Source organism: Typopeltis vanoorti, chromosome 7 (assembly GCF_054136105.1).
Source record: "Typopeltis vanoorti isolate ZY-2024b chromosome 7, IOZ_Tvanoo_1.0, whole genome shotgun sequence".
Lineage (NCBI taxonomy): Eukaryota > Metazoa > Arthropoda > Arachnida > Uropygi > Thelyphonidae > Typopeltis > Typopeltis vanoorti.
The window spans coordinates 2,762,717-2,786,394 of NC_143555.1; the positions used below are offsets into that span (position 1 = coordinate 2,762,717).

At 36.3% G+C, this 23,678-nt stretch overlaps 1 protein-coding gene across 1 annotated transcript in view; it reads left to right on the plus strand.

The window, feature by feature from the left end:
- Cad87A (cadherin 87A) overlaps window positions 1-23,678 on the plus strand; it is a 1,045,423-nt gene that overhangs the window by 964,946 nt on the left and 56,799 nt on the right. Inside the window, exon 41 of the mRNA XM_090395555.1 lies at window positions 3,865-3,898. Within this exon, the coding sequence (XP_090251681.1) occupies window positions 3,865-3,898 (34 nt within the window). The remainder of the gene's footprint in view (window positions 1-3,864; window positions 3,899-23,678) is intronic.

The window sequence follows — 23,678 nt, forward strand, 5'->3', positions numbered from 1 at the left end:
CAGATAGATTTACTAAAACCAAAGCCAGAAAGAAAACTTTTAGTTATTAATTTTTTTATTTAAATTTGAACTGATTTATTTTTATACTTTTTTTAAAATGCAAATAACACAATACAACATTGGGTTATTAAAATGAGTTATTATGGAATTGTTGGCTTTTATTTTCAATAAACAAAAAATGCTTATTTTTGAGCCCTCATAATGATGTTGCACCTAGGGCCTCCAAAAGTATAAATGCAGCCCTGTTTACATTCATGCATAACCAAATAATTATTATTATTTAATAAAATAATATTCACCTACATTAAAAAGGCTTTGAAGTGATTAGCTCTGGATCAACGCTACTGTGTGCAGATAATGATTGTCTGGTTCCGAGACAGTTGAAAAGACCAGCAGCAGGATAAAAGATGCACATCAGGAAAGGTATCTTCAAAGGATGAGGAGTTAGAGGAAAGGGGATATGATAGAAACTAGTGTAAATACAAATGGGATTTTGCAGCTTTTGACATGAGCAGGTAAAACTCAGGATCATCAGTGGAAGCAAACTAAGAGTGTGATCAGAAAACATGTAAATAGACATATTTATTATTATTTATATGGATACTCCATGAAGTCAAAAGACTCATCACTTCTTTTGTACATCTCCTTAAACCTATTCATGTTTGAGCCTTCACAACCACCTCTGACAATCCATTCCACTCATTCACCACTCTCCAAGTAAAAAACCTAATCCATGCACCCTTACTAACCAATCTTAGAAAACATTCAAGTATGACCCCTTGTTTTCCCCCCTACTCTGCATGTCTTGAAGTATTTGTTTTGTGTCAATCTTATAGAATCCCTTTAGTGACTTACAAGTTTCTATCATGTCCCCTCTCCTTTGCAACCCATGCATCCTGAAATCTATCCTCATAGGACACATTCCACAGACCTGTCACCAGCTTGGTCACTTGCCTCTGAATCCTCTCCTCCATCTCAAGAAATGCAGGTGACCAAATCTGTACACAGTAGTCTACGTGTTGCTGAATTATAGTCTTGTAAAGGGGGATAGTCACCTGCCTATTTCTACTTGTCAGTGTTTTTCAGCATCCAGCAATCCTCTGAGCTATTCTGCCAATTCTTGCAATATGTCCTTTGAATTTCAAATCTCTATCCTTCCCCCATCCCCCCAAAAATATCCCTGGACTTATCAATTTCCTGTAAACTAGTACCATTAGTATGATATAAAGTGTGTCACCTTACATTTTATTGTCCCCCCAGTGCCAATTTATCTAAATCATCATGTAAGATATCTACATCACCTTTATGAACTATCCCTTCTAGTTTTGTATCATTAGCAAACAACCGAGAATCTCCCTTCAAATCATTAGTAACTAAAAAGGACCTCCTTCTGAGAACCTAAGTCTCCAAAGATGCTATGACGAAAAGAACAATAATATAATTTATTATTTATAATATATATATATATATATATTTCATTTTATAGGTATTATTTCAGGAAAAATTCCCATGTTACTCCTCTAAAACTAAACTATTATTTTAATGGCTAATATAGCCTACTTTTGTTTAGGAGTGCCCCTTTTTTTACAATGTCATTGGATCTTTATCCACATTCTAGAGCATTACTGAAGTGTTATAAAACTTCAGTAATATATGAAGAATAAAAATAGGAGAAAATTTGGACATACCTTTTTGGATGTTATTTTCTGTCTCCTTATTCCGGCGAAGTGCCTTCATATGCTGTTAAAGGAGGGGGGGGGGGGAAGTGGGTAAGTAATGTGGGGAAATTATTTGAAAAAACCTGGGTTTTTTATATATGTATAATATTAGTATCATTAAGGGTGGGTGGAGAGCGTTTGGGAGTGGGAGGGATGTGAGAGGAGGATCTGAAGATCGAAATTTTTTTGGGGGCAAGAGGAGGGATTTGAGGGAAAAAGTCCGGGGTGGGAGTAACGGGGTATGAGCCATTTCAACAACTGTTGCCTTTGGAACTCATGGGGGAAAGTGGATGATATGTCATGTCGGTTAGATGTTTCTGTCTTTGGTGTACTTGTGTTGTCTCCTAGTGGTTGGAGTTGAGACCTAATTTTTATGTTATTGAACTTCCAACTCTTGGAGATTATGTAGGGTTGGTGGACATTTATTGAGTTTTCGGTTGACTGGTTTCGACCGATATTCTAAGCATTGTTTCATTGTATATCTAATATTATGGCCTTGTCAATTTGCAGGGTATGTTTTTGTTCAAGGGCATGGACTGCTATCTCAGTTTTTCCTGTACTTTGTATCCTGTTTTTCTTTTGGTTGTTGTGTTTTTTATTGTTTAAATATTCTGGAATAGGGATGTTACAGTCACAGAAATGCTCTTGTAGTCTTGTCCATAAAGACCTGTGTAGGTGATATCACAGTTTTTGGCAGGGAAATTTGTAAACAATGTTGTGGTGTTCTAATATTTCTTTGTGTGTGTGTGAGGTTTGTAGATTTTAGAAGTGTTGCCAATTCTGGGTTTGTGGTGAACACCAGCTCATAGTCAGTGTGTTTGAAAATGTATGTGTTCTGGATGTATGGTAGTTTAATAATTTTTTGTGTTGGGAAGTCTGTTTTGGTTGTCGGGTTGTTTTGCGTGGTTTTTGCAGTTTTGTTGGCATAATTTGTAAGTTGTGTTGGGTAATTTCGATTTTGAAAGATTTTGTTAACTTCTTTATTTCTGTGTTGAGATAATTACGTTTGTTGAAAACTTGTAAGCATTTATGAATTATGTTAAGATGACTGATTTTTTAATCGAATAAGGATGGTATGAGTTAAAATGGAGGTAGTTTCCAATATGTATGGATTTGTGGAATATTTTCATGGCTATTGTTTGTTCTGACTAATGTCAGGTTTAGGAAATTGATGGATTTGTCCTGTCTTGTTCGGTTTCTATGGTGAATTTTAGTCACGCATCACCACCTTATGCCTGTAAGGTGGTGATGCGTGTTGGTTCTCCAATATATAGAATATCGGCCATAAAAGGTGATGCGGGGAGGGATTGAGTAGGAGTGATTCTATGTGTGCTAGGAACATTTCAGCTAAATGTCCACTGATGTTTTGTCCCATAGGGAATACGAAAATTTTGGATGTACATGTTCTTGTTAAAGTTAAAAAGTTTAAAAATGAAAACGTTGATAGCCATAAAATGAGACGAAAACTCAATAAACGTCCACCGACCCTACATAATCTCTGAGAGTTAGAAGCTCCATAACATAAAAATTAGGTCACGACTTTGATCAATAGGAGACAACACAAGCACACCAAAGACAGAAACACCTAACCGACACAACATAACACCCACTTCCCTCATGAGATCTGAAGATGACGCCTGCTGAAATGGCTCGCACCCCTGACTTTTTTTCCTTAAATCCCTCCTCTTCCCAAAAAAAATAATTTCTATCTTCAAATCCTTCTCTCACCTCCCCCCTTCCCAAATGCTCTCTATTCACCCTTAATAATAATAATAATAATACAGTATTATACATATATAAAAAACCCGGGTTTATTCAAATAATTCTCCCACATTACTTTACTCCCACTTCCTCCCAAACCTTCCTTTAACAACTAACAGCATATGAAAGCACATCACTGGAATAAGGAGACAGAAAACATCTAAAAAGGTATGTCCAAATTTTCTCCTATTTTTATTCTTCATATATTAGTTTTATAGCACTTCAGTAATGCCCTAGAATTTCGGTAAAGAGCCAATAACATTGTAAAAAATAAGGGCACTCCTAAACGAAAGTAGGCTAAATTAGCCATTAAAATAATAATTCATTTTATTTATTTTATTTTTTTATCTTTTGTAATTAATTTCTATACATACATTTTTTTCAGTCCGTACTGATGATGTAGATCCAGGTAACACCACGTAAGTAGCCTTTTTACCTTTTTCTCTCCAAAAGATTATAAAATAAACTTTCTTTTGTAATGAGAAGTTCCATTTAAAGTTGAGTCAAAGTACATTGATAAAAATGTTCCTGAGTGTATTTCTGACATGCAGTTGAGATTATCTTATGTGATGCCCCTTAAATCCACACTGTTGGATGTTTTTCCACTTGGTTATACTATAAATCAGGGCTGTCCAACCTTAGGTAATCTGAAGGCCGCATTAAAGAAAAAAGATTTAGCCGAGGGCCGCATCCAATGCATATCTAGTAATATAGTGAGCAGCAGCGACAACTTCGATAGCTGAACAAACAAACAGCTAATTCTGCATGCTCACATTCCCCATGAACACCCGGAGCATGCGAGTTAGAACAAAACAGTGTAAGAACACTTCTTTGACATATCTAATAATTGAAAAACACATGGGTATATAGTGATGTAAAAACACAAGTAAAATTAGCAACATCGAGATTATCGATTAGTGATAGAATTAAAATATCTAATATGCCTTCGATTCAAATTGTTTTATTTTTTGCTCTTGAAAATCAAAACCCACAGCGGGCCGCACAAAATCACCGCAGGCAGTGTTTTGGACAGCCCTGCTATAAATTAAAGATACCAAGAAATTATATATTTGGTTTAATCCTTTATCCAAATGTAAGCAAACCAAGTTTGTGCCTGAAATATAATCAGGACTAGGGCTACCCGTATATAGAAGCTAATGACTTCACTTGCCTTAGTATCCCATAATGCAAAACACATATCCTTACAGATATGTATAATGCTATGAATTATGGAAAGGGTCACTACCTGGACTGGTTTCAACCTTTATTCAGGTCTCATTATTGAGTGGAAAAACTTTCAACAAGTATCTCTAATCCAGAGTATTTTAATAATAAGGTATGACACCTTTTGGCTACTCATATATGAAAATATGACTTTGGAAAATATTACTTCAACCATGGTATCACATCTGGGTCTGGCTCCCACTGATGAGATCTCAATAAAGGTCGAAACCAGTCTGAGTGGTGACCCTTTCCAGCATTATACACGTCTCTGTATAATGTGACCAAAAGTAAAGAAATAGATATTTTCATGTGTTGTCTGAAAAATTAGAAAATAAAGATTGGCCAGCAAAGGTTGATCGATTGGTAGAGTCTCTGCTACTAATGGCTCGCAAAAAGTTAAGCAAGTTTGAGCGCGGTTAGTAGTTGGAAGGGAAACAATCATTCAATGCTGTTGGCACACTCTCCCTCGATGAGTCTTTGGACTCCCTCGAGGTGTCACATAATAATAATATATTAAAAAAAACACACATCCAGTACACATACTGTGTTTTCCAAATAGCTTAGGAACAATGCCTTTGAATACTGGAATTTCCACATAAGTTCCAAGAATGACACTTTTCTATGATACTCAAACATCTGGTACAATTGTGTTGAATTTGTGAATTTTATCATCATAATACTAGTGCACTTTGTAATATCATGAATTTCATGAAAACTATTAATTTATAATGCATACAGAATAATGAAAATATTGATGGAAGAAAATAAAAGATGCCTGAAGTGTTCTTTTGCTTGTATATGATATAGTAGTTTTAAAATTAACAGAGAGTGCTTACAGCTGATATATATGCACATACAAAAGAAACTGTAGTGCAAAAAACATTGCTTCTTGCATTTGGTGAAGGCAACAGCAAACCAAAGTTTGCACTGTGCAATGGAAAATTTTCCCTTAGTGCACAAATAAGTCATCCCTGGTAACTAGCTGTATGTCAGTTTATTTTTGCAAATTAAGTGCAGTTGACATGATTTTAAATGAAGAACAAATATATTTCTTAACCAAATATGAGCAAACAACAGTGTCCTTTGTATGTATAATTCACATGCTTGATGTTTAAATTATTCTATATTACTTTTAAAAAGTTGAAAAATTCAAATTTCACATTCAGAATAACTGTAGTAAAGGAACATCTTTTTGTTTCCTTTACTCTTTTTTTCTTCTTTTCTATCACTCGCTTCACTTTTCAATGATTTATTCTGATTAATAGAACCATGCTTACCCATGTGAGATGGACATGCATGGGAAAAAGGCATCTACAGAAAAAATTGTTTATAAGAATGATTGCCTAATAATGCATAAATACGAGGGTGGTCTGAAAAGTTCTCTGCCTAACAATGAAAAAACAAATTTATAATTTCAAAATTATTTTAATTTTTCAACATAATCTCCCTTACAACTAATACATTTATTCCAGCGATGCTCCAGCACCATTATCCTGTCCCTGTAGTGGTTCTCAGTAAGATCTGCAAAATACTCCTCTACAGCTGCAATCATCTCTTGATTTGAAAAGAAATGCTGACCGGGGAAGAGATAGAAGTCAGAGGGAGCCAAATCTGGGGAATAGGGTGATGTTCCAACAATTCATAGTGCAGATCCCTTAATTTTCCCCAAAAACACCTTTGTGAGTAGGTGCATTATCCTGAAAGATGATTTTTTCTTCTCGTCTGGTTAAAAGATCAGAATAATATTCCCCGGTTATTTTATCCTTTTCAAGATAATTAATAAACAAAATGCCTTTAGCATCCCAAAACACTGATGCCATGACCTTTCCTGCTGATGGAACTGACTTTGTCTTCTTTGGCACTGAACAACCAGCTTGTCCACTGTTTTGACTGCTGTTTAGATTCTGGTGTGTAATGGTGAATCCAAGTCTCATCCATAGTAATAAATCGATGCACAAAATCAGTTGTATTCTTGTTAAACTGCTCCAGGCACTGTTCAGAGATTTTCATTCAAGTGTGCTTTTGATCTGCTGTGAGCAAGCGTGGCACCCATCGTGCGCAAAGCTTTTTCATTTGCAATTCTTAGTGCAAAATATATCCTACACATTCTTTTGAAATGCCTGTAGTCTCAACAATTTCATGCACTTTGATTCGACAGTCATCCAATACCATATTGTGTACTTGATCAATGATTTCTGGTGGTGTTACACTTTTTGGACGTCCTTCACATGAATTATTTTCAAGGCTTGTACCACCATGTTTAAACTTGGCGGCCCATTTCTTAATTGTCGCAAACAAAGGAGAAGAGTGCCTATAAACTTTTATGAGCCTCGAATGAATTTCTTTTGGCATTAAACCTTCTTTTGCAAAGAATTTTATAACTGCACGATATTCAATTTTATCCATTTCAAGGGATACAGACAATACTTTTGCTTCAGACAGCTGTATAAAATGAACTGCTTGATAGAATGACTTGCAATTTCACATGGATGCTTATGACAGATGTACCAACTTAGAAAAAAACAAATCTTGCTGATAGTGTTGCCATCTATGGTTGAAGCTGAGAACTTTTCAGACCACCCTTGTATATGTAATCCTAAATTACACAATAACAATTATGTTAAGTTTTATTTTATTTTTCTGCAGCTGGTTGCAATTTTAATTTTCAATTGTGTAGAACTTCCATTAGCTTTCCCAGTACTCCACTATGAAGTAGCGTGGTCACTGCAGACTATGAAAAGTATTTTAGGACGATTGAAGAAGTATCTTTAAAGACAAATTTTATTTCTCTGCTTGAATACACATACATATTTCAGCAAAATATTACATATCCAGGTAAATTATTACCTAAGAAGGCCAGCAGAAGTACTAAAAATTGCTACAGAACTAACAAAATATTATCATATTGCTTTGAAATTTTTATTGCTATTATTATTGCCATTTCTAATCATATGGAAAATAATAAAACACATTTCACTTCTGCAATCAGAAAGATTGCAAATTCACTAGCTCTAATTCATCTGCTGATGATAACAGATAGATGAGTGAATGGCAGTTCTTTTGAGGTAATCTGGTGTGATATTGTGGCCTATGGGAAAAAATATACAGTGAGTTACAGCCATACGCTAGGAGATCCCAAGGATAATTTGGAAGACGTATCGGCAAAGCAGTACAAGTTGAGTTATTATTATGGGGGAGACTCTGACTGTGGAGACAGATTGGAAGGAAGAAATATCACATGGCAGGAAAGAAATGGAATTTATACACCTACTGAAAGATAATGACTTGAAGCAGCACGTGATGAGAGGGACTCGAGGTATGGATCTGATCACAGGATCAGAAGGCCTGTCTTTAACCAAGGTGGCCACATTACTTCCGAATGGGAAGAGTGATCATGCAGTGTTGGAGGTTGCAAAAAGGTAGAATTTTCTGTCGAAAGGTGTGTGTATATATATATTTACAAAGCAGGTGATTGAGAAAAGCTTAGGAGGAAACTTGAAACTATTCCGTGGCCTAAAAAAAAACTGTAAGAAGGGTGTTAGCAGTGTATGGGAGATAGTGAAGGAGGAAGCAATATGAATTATATACCCAAGGTTAGGAAAATTAATCATAAATTAATGCATGAGTAATGTTAAGCAGGAGCTACAAAACTAAAAAGTGTTGTGGAGGATATATAAGGACAAAGGTGACCAGGTATGCTGAGAAAGGCAGTCATTATTATTATTACACCTTCATTGTTTATTATTTTTCATTTACTATCATCAACTGTTCCAGTTATTTAAAAAAAATCTGTCAGCTGTGCCATTTATGCTATACCTCTCTCTGTAAAGATATTTTTTTCTTTTTACTCTGAGTGTTAAGTAATTACACAAGAGTTCATTCCAATTGGTGCAATGACTTTTTAACTCTATTTTGTTTACAATCCAGAAAAATCACTCAATCAAGACCAGATAAAAAATATATACATTTAATGAAACTAAAACATTTTATACATTTTAAATAAAATTACAAAAATAACTGGATCCAAGGCCTTCTAAAATAAGTTTACACTTTTCAGGTTTTCTTATACTTAACCATCTACCAGACTAAATACCTTGGTTTCACAACAACAACAAAATGCTCATCAGAGTCAATTTCTTTGTTAAGCACTTTCCAAAAATATAATTTTTTTTTCTTTTCTGTGGGAACCTTTTTTATCTCCCTTATGTACCATACAATATTATTTCTATTGTCTCACTGAAGTATAAATATTCTTACCTCTCGCTGTTCAATTTGACGCACAATTTACTAATTTTTGTACCAAGTTTCTTCTACTACTTCATAAACAACATATCTAAATAGAGCTCTTCATGTTAAGCCAATTCACATGTTCAAATTTCACCAATTGCTTTTTACAAGTAATCCGGCATCCTTAAGATGGAAGATGAAACTTTCCATTCAGCATTTCTTCAAACATTGAATTAGCCTGTTAACTCTAATATCTTCTTTTATTTAATAAACACTTGTTGACAGTCTCAACTCCTCCAGTTTAAAGAAGTACAGTGCTAGGATTTCTTTTCAGAATCTTCTATTAATATTCTCCTGACTGTTGTGTTTTCTTAAAAACTTCCTAAGAATAAAATTCCCTGGTTGCCATTCTCAAAGTTTAATTCTCTCCCTACTAGTTTTCCTCATTACCCAGATACTGAACGCTTTCTCTGTCAATCACCCATCAGTCTCCTTGGCAAGCATGTGCACTTTGTGTAAATGGCAAGTGAGTAGGTACGTGTAATGGCTGACACGTTGTCTTCATTAGTGTAAAAGGAATGTCATTGCAAACACAACAAATATCTCAACACTTAACAATTTTAAATTACAATAAAAAAAGATTGAGAGTAACACAGCTATCAGAATCCAGTAAGTATATCAAAATTTCAAATTCATTACATTTTATTTTAACAGTAATAATATGAATAACGGGCACATCGCAAGTGGTTTCATATGTGTTATGAAACCAAAACTAATAATGTACTAACAGAGAAACAATTGTAAAAAAAAGATTCAGCATTTTAAATTATGATTATTTTTACAAGTAGTGTTAAGTAGAAGCTACAAAACTAGAAAATGTTGTGGAGGGTATATAAGGAGAAAGGTGACCAGTATGCTGAGAAAGACAAAGTCAAATTATTATTATGCGACACCTCCAGGGAGTCCAAAGACTCATTGAGGGAGAATGTGCCAACACCATCGAACGATTGTTCCCTTCTAACTACTAACAGTGCTCAAACCTGCTTAACTTTTTTGCGAGCCATTAGTAGCAGAGGCTCTACCAATCAACCAACCTTTGCTGGCTTATTATTACAACCTCCATGGAGTTAGCAGACTCATCATGGGAAGTTAATTCAACTGACAACATACTTATGCTGAATTTTAAAATTATTAGAACTCCCTACATTAACAACATATTCCGGTAATGTGTTCTGTTCACTCACAATTCTCTATGTAAAACACTGTTCCTCACACTCTTCCAGGGATGGTCCCTGGTTCTTCCACTCTCACTTTTTGTTTTTATAATCCTCTCAGAATCTCAGAATTACTCTGATAAAATCCTCTCAATAACTTAAACATCTATCCTTCTATTCACCAAACTCTGTAGTCAACATTCCAGAGTCCTGATATTGTATTAGTCACCCATCTCTGGATCCTTTCCAATGTTTCCACATCACAATAAAAACTGGATGACCAGATCTGAGCACTGTAATTCAAGTGTTGTCTGATCACTGCTTTATACAGTGGCACAACCACCTCCTTATCCTTACATGTTAGTGCACTTCTTATCATACCAGCACTATGATGTACAGTGTTTGCAACACTTGCAATATGCTCTCTAAATATCAGTCTACTGTCACCATTCACTCTTGAATCTCATCCACTTCATGCAGTATAGCACTATCAATATAAAACACAGGTCTCTATTTCTGTGCTTCAAAATGCAACATCTTGCATTTATCAATATTAAAACTATAACCCTTGTCCAAGACAAAAAATCTGTTCAAATCTTCCTGAAAGGAATTAATATCAGTAGTGCTACTTATAATTCTCCCCAACTTTGCATCATCAGCAAACAACGTGAAGATACCCAGTCAGTCCACACGATATATCATTTATAAAGAAGTTAAACAGCAGTGGACCAAGTACAGAACCCTGAGGCACACCACTGGTTACTCTTCTTTTTTCAGATACTGCTCCATTATATAACTTACAGGTATCATTCAAAGATCCTGTCTCCAATTCATATAACCAGTATACCATCCATTCCCGTCCTCTGAAACTTCTACGCTAACTTATCATGTGTTAATTTATCAAATGCTTTTGCAAAGTCCAAGAATATAACTGTATATGCTTCTCCCTCATCTAACACATTCATTACTTTATTACAAAATGCAAGTAAATTGCAAAACAATACCTACCCTTACAAATCCATGCTGACTATCATAAAGAACACTATGTTCATTAACCCAATTTTGTATTCTTTCCTAACTAATCTCTCCAACACCTTAACTACAATTTAGTTATACAGACTGGTCTATACTTGGAAACTTCTGTCCTGGAACTATGCTTGTGGAGTGAAACTATTTTGCCCTCTTTCGACTCCTTAGGAAACTCACCCACTGCAAGACTTCCATTAAATAACCAGATGAAGGGCATAACTAACTGTTGTGCATATTCCTTAAAAATATGTGGCAGGAAGTGGATGTGATTAGAGATTTGGAAGTGATGGCTGACAACAGACTGAAGTTTAGAGGGGCATTTTGTTAGCATTGCAAAAGCAGTACATCATTGTGCTGCTATGATAAGAAGTACTCTAAGCAGGTAAGGATAAGGAAGTGGTTGGGCCACTGTATAAGGCACTGGTCAAACTACACTTGGACTATTGTGCTCAAATCTGGTCACCTCTCCAATGTCTAGAGTTGAGTGACTAAGACAATGTCAGGACTTTGCAATGCCGGTTATGGAGAGAGGCTGAAGAAATGTGGATTACAGAGCTTGGCGGAGAAGAGGAAAAGAGGTGATATGATAGAGACATTTAAGTTGGTAAGAGGATTTTATCAGATTAATCCATAGAATATTATAAAAAGAATAGAAGGTGAGAGGGGAAGAACCAGAGATCATCCCTAGAAGTTATATGAAAGTGTAGTGAAGAGGAGTGTCATGGGGAGTGGATTTTTTACATGGAGAATTGTCGGTGAATGTAATGTCCGTGTGGTTAGCCTAGTGGCTTTGTGCTTCGCAACCATATGCCTGGGAAGGAATGTCCTGGGTTTGATTCCCGTCACCAACGTGAGGAGCTTAAGGATCTTCCTCAGCCCTAGCCAGTCTTGGGCATGGACAGCAAGGTTTTCCCCCAGTTTATCTGGGGTTTTTCATCCCCCAAGCAGGCAAACCGGCCCTGTGAACACACACACGGATCTACAGCCATAAATACTTAACCCCCCCCCAATGAGGGGGGCTCAACTCGCTCCAATAGGGATGGGGGAGAAAAGGAAGGAAACTCCATATGAATAAATAAAGTGAACGGAATGCATTACCAGAATGTGTTGTTAATGCAAGGAGTGTTAAGGATTTTAAGATTCTGTATGATAAATATGTTGTCAATTGAATAAACCTCCCATGATGAGTCTGCTGACTCCATGGAGGGTGTAATAATAATAATTCCCACAGCCGTATTAGCATCTACACATCTTTGATTCTTTCATTTCTCCTAATGTTTTTCAATGCTTCTTGCATGTAGACTGCTTACTATTGGGTAATTAGCTTTGGTCTTATAAGCTATATAAATCTGTATCTGGGACTATCGAACAGTATATGAAAAAAGTATGAAATGATATAGCAGCTGTATCTGTAAGCCAGATTAAGACCTTGTAGAGGCTCTGAGCACTTAAAAGATTTTGGTGCCCCATATATATGTAATTCAAAATATAAACAATAATAAACCATAATATAAATTTTTATTTTTCAAAATGAAACAAAACTTATAGTAAGATGGTAAATAATGTTTATTTTGGTATACTTTAGATTTGAAAAGTTTTCTCCTACTTTTTTTAAGTGCAAAGTCTTTGATCAGATCCTCAAAATTAATCTTACGTAAACATCTGCTTCTATACTTGTTGTATAGTTGTTCTGATGGGATTTTTAATATACTTCAGCTGAGCAATTTGTGACCATTAATGTTAAAAATATACAAAAGGCAATGTCTACATTTGGAAATGCACACTCAATATTGTCTTCTACAATTATTTTATAAAGTTCAGCATAACTGAATCTTTACTGCTGAAGCTCAGCTGAGAAATTAGGGTTCAAGTCCTCTGGGTAAATATCAATCAGCTTTTGACAACACTGAGAATACCTTTCAATTTCAGTAGATGATGAAGTCACTGAAGTAGCATTATGTGGCACATTACTTAGAAAAGAAAATCTCTCTGATATTTCTTTGTATATCTCATCTCATCTCAGTTTCAAGTTTGTCAACAATTGTGTAAAAGGTGGTGATACGAAATTTATCTCTGGCATTCAGCTATACTTCTGGAGCATCTCCGTCATTCGGTACCTTCTTTCTGATACATTTGCGAGTTTGAGCTGCCTTTTAATCAACATCTGGTAGCACTTCCTTTGTAGCTGCTTCATATCTTCCAAATTCATTTCGTGAAGTGCACAATCGGTCAGCTAATGATCCATACAGATCTGCACATGTTTTTAAGTTGACATCCTCATTCTGTAAAACTTGGCTTATGCTATGAAAATTTTGCAAAATCTCATCCCAAAAATTCAACATAAAAACTAATTCTAGCTCTTGCATCTTATTTGCAATATTATCTGCTTCTCTTCTAGTGTCTCCCTTTTGTGGCTGGTCTTCGGCTATACAGTCTAACGCTTCTAAAATTTGAAGGAAAGATTTCAAAATTGCTGCTGTTGCCATAGCATGTGCCTCCCATCTGGTATCAGAGAGGGATTTTAAGACATTTTCATTTCCAATACAACCTTTAAGAATTGTCCAGCAGCTGGTTGAGGCTGAAAAAAGGTATAGAGCAACCGCACTGTAGAGAAGAAATTAACCGCCTCCTGACAACAGTCAACAACACTTCGGCCTACCGAATTTAGTGAATGAGCTGCACGGGGCACATATATAGCAAACTTGTTTGTTTCTAAAATTTTTTGCTGCATCCCCTTATAATGCCCAGACATGTTAACAGCATTGTCATAAGACTGATCCCTACATTTTGAAAAGTTTAGCTGACAAACTTTACGTAAGTACTGCAACACCTGATTTGCCATTTCCTCACCTGTATGGCTTTTCATTTCCAGAAAGGTTAAAAGGCATTCAATAGGCTGTCCATCTTTTAAGTACCTAAGTACAACACTTAACTGGTCAATATGTGACTGATCTGGTGTTGAATCAACTGAAATAACCAGAAGATTTTACTTCATCAACAATAAGCACGTGGACCTTTTGAGCCATCAGTTGAATGAGTTCCTCACAGGTGGCTTTGGACAGATAAGAAGGATTTCCTTTGCCACAATTTCCATATTTCACAATGTGACCTGCTAAAAATGGATCAAACTGACTTATGAGCTCAAGCAGCCCTAAAAAGTTCCCATTTTGCAATGATCCAAATCTTTCTTCTGTTCCTCGAAAAGCCAAGCCACGTTCAGCTAACGTACGAAAAACAGCTATGACATGCCTCAGGACATGTTCCCAGTAATCACACTATTCCTGAATTTGTTTTTCCAACTGTTTTCCCAACCCCACACCTTGTCTGCGAGTTAAGTATGTTAGCATAGAGTCTCTGTGAGTAGTGCTTTTTTCATGTTGATCAATTACAATAATATTTCGCCAGTCACTTAACCCTTCTCTTATAACAAAATGTGAGAAAATTTTATCAGGAAACAGTTTACAAACAAAACAATAAACTGATTCTGTTGATGGTAAATACAATAACCACTCTCTCTCTTGTATTCCTCACCATTGACTTTTGTCCCAACAAAAAGTTTCTGCGAACAGTATCTTACTGGTTTGCCACTACTGAAATGTCGGTAAGACTTGTCAAATGGCCCATTGTAGTGTTGACAAGCAGAGAAATCAAGCCACAACCATGGATCTTTTGCTATATTTACTTCATCTTTTGCAGACTGAATCATTTCACCACCATCACCATGGTCCACTAAACTTTCATTTTCAGCAATTATTTCAACCTCAGAATGTTTTGTAAAGCAACTTGCATCAACATTTGCAGTAGAGATATGAAGAGAATTTACAGACAAAGTGAGGTCAGTAGTGAGACATGTGCTAGATGAACCTGCTTGTGACACCCTGATTATTCCAACATCATCATATTATGATTTTGAAGTGATCAAAGTGGTATTTGTGTCCACTTATGATGACAGTGATTGGCTCTGATCAGGAATTGGTATATAATGTTGTGGAACTTGTGTGAAGAAATCAGTCAGCTTTGCAGTCTTGGAATCTAATTTCAAAGTCTCTTGTTTCTTTTTTGATAGTTTTCGCTTTTGCACACCACTTAACTGAACACGTTTCATCTTGGTTATTGGGATCTGTTAAATACAGAAATAAAAAGATTATTTTGTTGAATATTAGGTGGCAATCAACACAGTTACACATATCACAAGCAAAATCATACGAACAATTTAATTTTCGGCTTACAGCTGAATCTTGTGCTTTCGTGCTTTAATTAACTCTTATTTTACCAGAGTAGCACTTCTGCGACAGCTAGGCCTTTTACCGGAGGCGCGTTTCTGAGAAAACCATGTGATTTGTTTTATATTTGCTTCTGGAGCCTTTTATAAGACATAATTTATTAAAATAAGACCTAAAACAGACAGGAAAATTTTAAAAAAATGGTTATGTTAATTATAAAAAATTACCTCATTTGATGCAATGGTAGTGCCAGAAAGCGTCGTGAGCGATAATACGGTGTAAACGAACCGTCATGCACGCGGTTAGAGTTTTATTAGGTCTTCTACACGTCATTATTTATTGAAACAAAGTAGGTAACAGTAAGAAAAGATTAAAAGTTAATTTAAATTAAATTCGTCATCTAACTAAAACAGAAATTCTGTGGTGCCCCCCTTTCCATGATGCCCTAAGCATGTGCTTATTTTGCTTAATGGTTAATCCAGCCCTGCTGTAATCTCATTTCCTTTAATTCCATTGTGACTGGGAATCTATCACAACCAAACATCATAATTAACATCTTCATTTTGTGCAAGAGTTCTAAAACCTCACAAAGCAATAGATGTGGATTATACACAGGAAAAGAGATGACGTGTAAAGAACACAGTGAGTCTGTATAAATTGCACACTTTTGGTAGCCTTTTTCTTTTATATTCTCAAGCTGAATGGCATGCAGTTCTGCTCTATAATTACTGTAATCAACTACCATTCTACTCTATAGTTGATATAATAATGTAATGAAACAGCAGCATAACCGGCAGAGGTCTTACATCTTAAAACATTAATGTAGATGGGAAAGAAAATCAGTGTGCTGAAGCATGTGCATTAAATAACTGCATGTATAATTCGACTTCTTTAATTTCCACAACGAGAGGTCACAGGATAGAGTGCAAAACTGCCAAGGAATACTGTTATGTTTGGTGCACATAATGTTGTCAACATTCATGCCAACAGTTACCACAATCTCTAACATGAACAGCAAAAGGACAAATGGGAGTTTGACATGTGATATTGAGCTTCCAAATGCAAAGAACTTTATTTTTACGACATGGATAAGAAACAGGTGTTTCCATCTAAGTGATAATTCTGGTTCATTTGCTTCAACATAAAGATTCTGAGTGAACAATACATGAAAGGCCCCAGGAGCTATTCATACACCCTAATGATGAATAGGGTTCAATCACTAAAGCATGATCTCACGTGTAGAACTGTCAACCTGGGACCCATAATCAAGTTTTGACCATACAAGTGCACAATAAAGGGAACACTGATCAGCAACCACTTTATGGAGGATAGAGTGCTAAGGATATTCAATGCTTTTTACACTTGGCCCTTAGTTGACAAATGTGTTGCAAGAAATATAAGCTTTCTGTCAAAGATGAATCTCACGAACTTGGCTTCTGATGGTGCTGGAATAATACTTTGTCCTATTCCTAACACGTTCACTGCCAACTACGAGTATACTTGTAGTTGGTATATGAAACTCAAAAGCCACTACGAATATACTCATATGTCGATTACCAAGCACAAGTTAACCCATAGTATAAGCATGTTAATTTAGACCCTTGGCTTGTGAATAAAGCAGAGAGCACTTCTGGGGGCTTGGTAGAAGAAAAATAATTTCAGCAAAAGTATAGTATATTATAAGAGGTATTGTTGCATAAATTGTGTATTTATTAATGCAAATAAAATAATTTTTTGAAGTTTTTTCAACATATACATATATTTATATATGATGAGTTATCGCTAGAGTTGTCTGTAGGATTATAATCATCTTCGGCATCAGAACCAAATAATTCATTCCATTCATCATCGCTCATATTAACGTAAGCTTCTAATTCTTCATCAGTAAGCTTTCTTTTACTGGCCATGGCGTAATTGAAGGTTTTTAGAGACTAGACGCAATAAACCTTACTGCACTGAATGCTGAACATCACTGACTCTGAACTCAAGTTACACATTTGTCAGTGCATATAATATATAGGTGGGGTGATACAAGATTACTCGTAGTTGGTGTTTGATAAGCCAGCTGTGAGATAACTCCTACTAATCTTGTAGAAGTGAAAGTGCTTGGTGTGCGGTAACAAACTATGCTAGAGGAGCATGGCAGCGAACATGTTAAATCAGGATCTGGGTAAAGGATACATTTTCAGCAGAGGTGAACACAGACAATTTTTCTTTTTGCTGAAAACCTGAACCTGTTACTAAGAGCCCATGAAGAGACATAATCAATTGCTTGTTGATCGCGTGTCTTATTGCAGGAGTGACAATAAATTGTGAGGTTTTCAACATAAATAGCATTGCCTACTGTGGGAGGAAGCTGATCTATGATTGAATTAACTTAACAGCAAAGAGTGTCACACTTAAGACACAGCCTTGAGGAACACCTTCTTGATGATATGGGAGATAAAGTGTTTCCCACTCAGACAGAAAGTTTTTAATAAAAAAAACAGGAAGGTGTTTCCTCAAATGAAGATTAAAGAGGTCTTTTAATATGGCTTGATCTTTAGGCTGTGTCATAAGCTATTTCCACATTAAAAAAGACTGAAAACAGATGTTCTCCTTTCAGAAAGCATCTCTTATCCATGTTTCTAAACAAACCAAATGGCCCAATGTTGATCATGTCTATGAAAGCCACATTTTATACTGGAAAACAGTTTGTTGCTTTCTAAGTACCTGAGAAACCTTGTATTTATGATTTTTTCCAATATCTTAAAAAAAGATAGCTGGACAGTGATTACTGTTTGCTCAGATTAGATCCTTTCCAGGTTTTGGCATAACAATAACAATTATTCCAAGAATCTGTGATATGTAAATTTTCTGTTGTACAGTAATAGAAGGAGATTCAGAGAATGTAATGGAAGATGTTTTATCAATGCATATAATGGATGTCATCAGGCCCAACTGCAAGGAATGAGAGAGGGATACTGTAAAATGTTTCCTGCAGGCAGAATCTTGATGTCATCGATATTCTGGCAAAACACACACCAGTTCCACTAATTTTCCTATTGTTTTGGCTTCCAGACTTGTCAGGTTTACATTTGTCTATTGATTTTGGGAGGTATGGATGACTGATGACCACCTCTTCCTCTGGAAAAAATATTCAGTATGATCCTGACACATCGGATGATATGTAAGGATCATTTGGTAAGTTTAATTTACTTTCAGTGAGTATCAAAGTATCCATTTTTAATGTGGAGGATATGTTGGTTTATCTTTAAGTGATATCCTTGCCCTAATTTTTTTGACAAGTGGGTTCTCATCGATTGGGGTGACTTTAGCATGATTGAGACCGTAGGTTGTGTGGCTGATACACTTGTGATAATAAAGCTCAGGTGGTAAACTTATCAAATGGTGGAACAAACATAAGAGTTTGAAATGCTGTTGATATTTTCTTAACCTTCTCAACATAGGAAGACTTCAAGATCAGGTAGTGGTTACTAACTTCCTTTTTTGCATCCTGATATATTTTGTTCTGTTCTGTTGTAATCTTTTGTATTTCTTTTTCTCCCTCACACTTGACACATTTAGCTTTCTTTGCAGAGCAAGTTTTGTTATCATGCTCTTTACTACATCAGGAACCGGCAGTAGAGCAACAACATGCATTTATGGTGTGTCTATATTTCTGACATTTAAAGCATCTAAGTAGATTAGAGATGAGGAGCTTAACAACAGGAGACACTTCAGATACTCTGCTTTTACAGATGTTGGGAGATTTAGGTGTATCTGATCTGGATGATGTTCCTAGTCAGAAATAGGTGACTATCCCTACATATCAGGATGCATTCACACCCTCTGATCTTGAAGAAGAGTTTAGTGGTTTTTGAGGTGTTACTGTAATGGGTAATACCAAAATCTGATGTTGCCTTCAGTAATTTTTCTGGATGTTGTTGACTAAATATTTCACAAGGATATTATCATTGTGAAACATTCTTCCAAGCTCACATTTATCTGCTTTACTAATTTACCAGACTGCTCATTTTTGTTGCTTATGGTTTGATATTGCTCATATTTTTGCTTGCTGTCTTTTGTCTATATGCCTTTTAATGGCCTGTGATTGACTGAAATTCTAGTAGCAAGGCTTATACGTTGATCATACATAACTGGTAATTAGTTTACGGAATTAACAACGCATATAAAGTATATTAATTAAAGGTAATTTTAATAAATAACTTCTATATTTCGGCAACGTCACGTTGCTATCTTCAGGAACATAAAGATATGGTATGTGCACACAGGCACTAACAAAAGCAAATGAGGAAGAAAATAAGAAACTAATATTGTTCCTAAAGTCCTAATGGTGCCCTCTGGTGGGCTAATTTGGTTGACTTGGCAGTTGGGCTGAAGTTCTCAAAATGTAAGTCTCCCAAATTTGGAGTAGTTTCATGCACCCAAATTTGTTGAGGTTAGGAATGTTTTTTAGAGCTGCTGAAGATTCCTTGAATAATCTTTCGTATTTAAACTTGCTGCGGTGTATTATTTTTGTTTTCTTCCAACGAATTCTATGGTGGGTATCTAAGGCATGGTCTGCCAGCCCAGAGCAGCTGTACCGGTGAAACCGGATGTAGTCTTTGTGTTCTGAAATCCTGATATTTGTTGTTCTGCCTGTTTGGCCAAAGTAGGACAATTTGCAGCTGCAAAGGACCTGGTATACACCAGGTAGGTCTAGGAGAAGTGGTTGGTCTTTGGTAGAGCAGATAAGGGATGCCAACTTTTTATATGGTCTGTAACAAGAAGTAAGGTCATATTTTCTAAGGATATTGGTTATTTTCTCAGAGGTGCCCTGGATGTAGGGGATGGCGATAGATTTGGTGTAATCTTTATTCCAGGGCACCTCTGAGAAAATAACCAATATCCTCAGAAAATATGACCTTACTTCTTGTTACAGACCATATAAAAAGTTGGCATCCCTTATCCGCTCTACCAAAGACCAACCACTTCCCCTTGACCTACCTGGTGTATACCAGGTCCCTTGCAGCTGCAAATTGTCCTACTTTGGCCAAACAGGCAGAACAACAAATATCAGGATTTCAGAACACAAAGACTAAGTCCGGTTTCACCAGTACAGCCGCTCTGGGCTGGCAGACCATGCCTTAGATACCCACCATAGAATTCGTTGGAAGAAAACAAAAATAATACACCGCAGCAAGTTTAAATACGAAAGATTATTCAAGGAATCTTCAGCAGCTCTTAAAAACGTTCCTAACTTCAACAAATTTGGGTGCATGAAACTACCTCAAATTTGGGAGACTTACATTTTGAGAACTTCAGCCCAACTGCCAAGTCAACCAAATTAGCCCACCAAAGGGCACCAGGAACAAACTAATATTGTTCCTAAAGTAGGACTTTAGGAACAATATTAGTTTTTTACTTTCTTCCTCATTTGCTTTTGTTTAGTGCCTGCATGCACATACCATATCTTTATGTTCCTGAAGATGGCAACGTGACGTTGCCGAAATATAGAAGTTATTTATTAAAGTTACCTTTAATTAATATACTTTATATGCATTGTTAATTCTGTAAACTAATTACCAGTAATGTGATCTGACTGTACATCATGGCACTATTTTTCTAGTTGTTTCAGGAACATAAAGATATGGTATGTGCATGCAGGCACTAAACTTTTTAATGAATACGTTCATTAAAAAGCATTTTCGAAGACAATGATCTCTATCATTGTCTTCGAAAATGCTTTTTAATGAAAGTATTCATTATTTAAAGCCTATCTGCTTCAGCAAACTCCATGAAACATGCTCCCCACAGAACCACATATTTTCTCTCCAGGCTGGTGGCAAAAGAATTTCATCACTATGCTGCAAATAAAAAAAAATAAGAATGTAGAAGAATAACTTTACTGAATGCCTTGTGTCAGAAACTCTGATGAGTTTGTTTTAATAATTCATGTCTACATCACTAACATCAATCAACCAGGTGTATGTTAACCAGTACTACCACTACACTGGATGAACAGATAGAGGGGTAGGGGTTCAGGAGCTGTTAAATAACCTTAATATAAATTCAGCAGTAGGATAGGATAAGATGGAATATCGTATGCCAAAGGAACATTCAGCCATTCAAATGGGCTAGGCCCTAACATATCTGTATACCTTGAGTGCCAGATCCTACAGGATGTGAAAGAACATATGATAGTTCCATTGTATACAAAGGTGGTGCAAAACCAATGTGTCCAACTACTGACTGTTAATACCCCTGGAGTGATGGTGAGGATTTGAGAGAAGTTTGTAAGAACTCGCATACAGAAATACATTGACAGACAAAAAGAGCAGCATGGGTTTTCTAAAGCAAGATCATTTTTTAGCAATTTGCATATTTTTATAACAATCTTATAGACAAGTTGGATAAACTTAATAAATACATAGGATATTGTTGGACTTTTCTAAGACATTGATAGGATATCACATGAAAGATTTACTTAAACTGGAGAATATGGGACTGGAATATAAACTATTGACTTGATAAGGGAGTGGCTGATGAATAGGTATCAGAAGTGATATGTGGAGTAGGGGTGATTCTACCAATTTAAGATGACCAGTGGTGTTTGCCAGCGATCAGTCTTTGAACCACTGTTGTTCAGTCTTTATGTTACTGATACAGGGAAGGACTTGACATAGGATATTATTATTAAGGGCAACTCCAAGGAGTCCTTAGACTCATCTAGGGAGGCCTAAACATCATATTAAACTCATTTACAGTGATAGCACCCACAAAAACTCTGGCAGCTTATTCCACTCATTCACCACTCTCCAAGTAAAAAGCCTACTTCTAACATCCTTGTTAACCACATTCTTACTCAGTTTCCATGGATGGCCCCCTAGTTCTCCCATCACCAGACCTGTTATGAAAAATTTCCTCTGAATTAATCTTGTAAAAACCCTTCAGTCAATCATATCACCCCTTTTCTGCCTATCAACCAATTTCTGTAACCCACAGATCTTTAACCTGTTCTCGTAAGATTCATTCCATAGACCAGCTATCATCTTGGTCACTCGCCTCTGGATCCTCTCTGCCTTCTCCCATCAAGAAGAAACCCAGGGCCCAGATCTGGGCACAGTGGTCAAGATGGGGACTTATCAAGGCTCGATAAAGAGGAACAATAACTTGCTTATCTCTGCTCGTCAAAGTATTCTTCAGCGAGCTGATTTAGCTATATGCCCTCTAACTTTCAACTCCCTATCCACCAACACACCCAAATATCTGGCTTCGTCAACCTCCTGGAGTATAGTTCCACCAATGTGATATATACTGCTGCTAATTTTTTCACCCCAAATGCATAACCTTACACTTTGCTACATTAAACTGACATCCATTCTCATTAGCCCAGCCAATCTATCCAGCATAATTTTGACACCATGTGTATTCTCTATTGCTCTACCCAGCTTTGCATCATCAGCAAATAAATGAACAAATCCTCTCATATCCTTTCCCATATCATTAATGAGCAAATTAAATAGCAGTGGCCCAAGAATAGAACCCTGCAGCGCACCACTAGTAACAGGCCTTCTTTTGGACTCCACTCCTAAATAAACTACTCTCTGATATCTCTCCATCAGCCACCCTCCTATCCATCTCACCAACCCTATATCCATCCCCATGTGCTGCAGTTTACTGATTAGAATGCCATATCCTGTTAAAGGCCTTAGCAAACTCCAGCAGTATCACTGTAAATCCATTATCCTTATCCAGTTCAGCCGTCACTGTATTATAAAACATGAGCAAGTTACTGAGGCATGATTTACCCTTCACAAAACCATGCTGTCCTCCATACAGTATCCCATTTTCATCTATCCATTCCTGTATTTTGCTCTTGACTAATATCTCCAAAACCTTGACGATTCCTGAATACTAATTGGTCAGTAATTTGCAACAGCAGTCTTGGAATCTCCTTTATGCAATGGAATTTTCCCCTCTTTCCACCCCTCGGGACTAACCCAGAGCTGAGACTTAAATTAAACAATATGGTCAAGGGAACTGACAATTCCTTTGCCACTTCACATAAGACTTGAGCTGGTATACCATTCACTTCCTGTATCAGCCATTCGTTCTCTCATTCCTGCAATATCACAACCTGGATGATATACTCTTGCAAAGTGTTTGCTTAGTAATTCTACTATTTCATCTGATTCAGTTACCTCCCTACCATCGGCATTCCTTAGAATCATTTTGCCGTATACATTTTTTCTTTTACTTTCAGCATATCGAAAGAACTGTTTGGGATTCACTTTAGC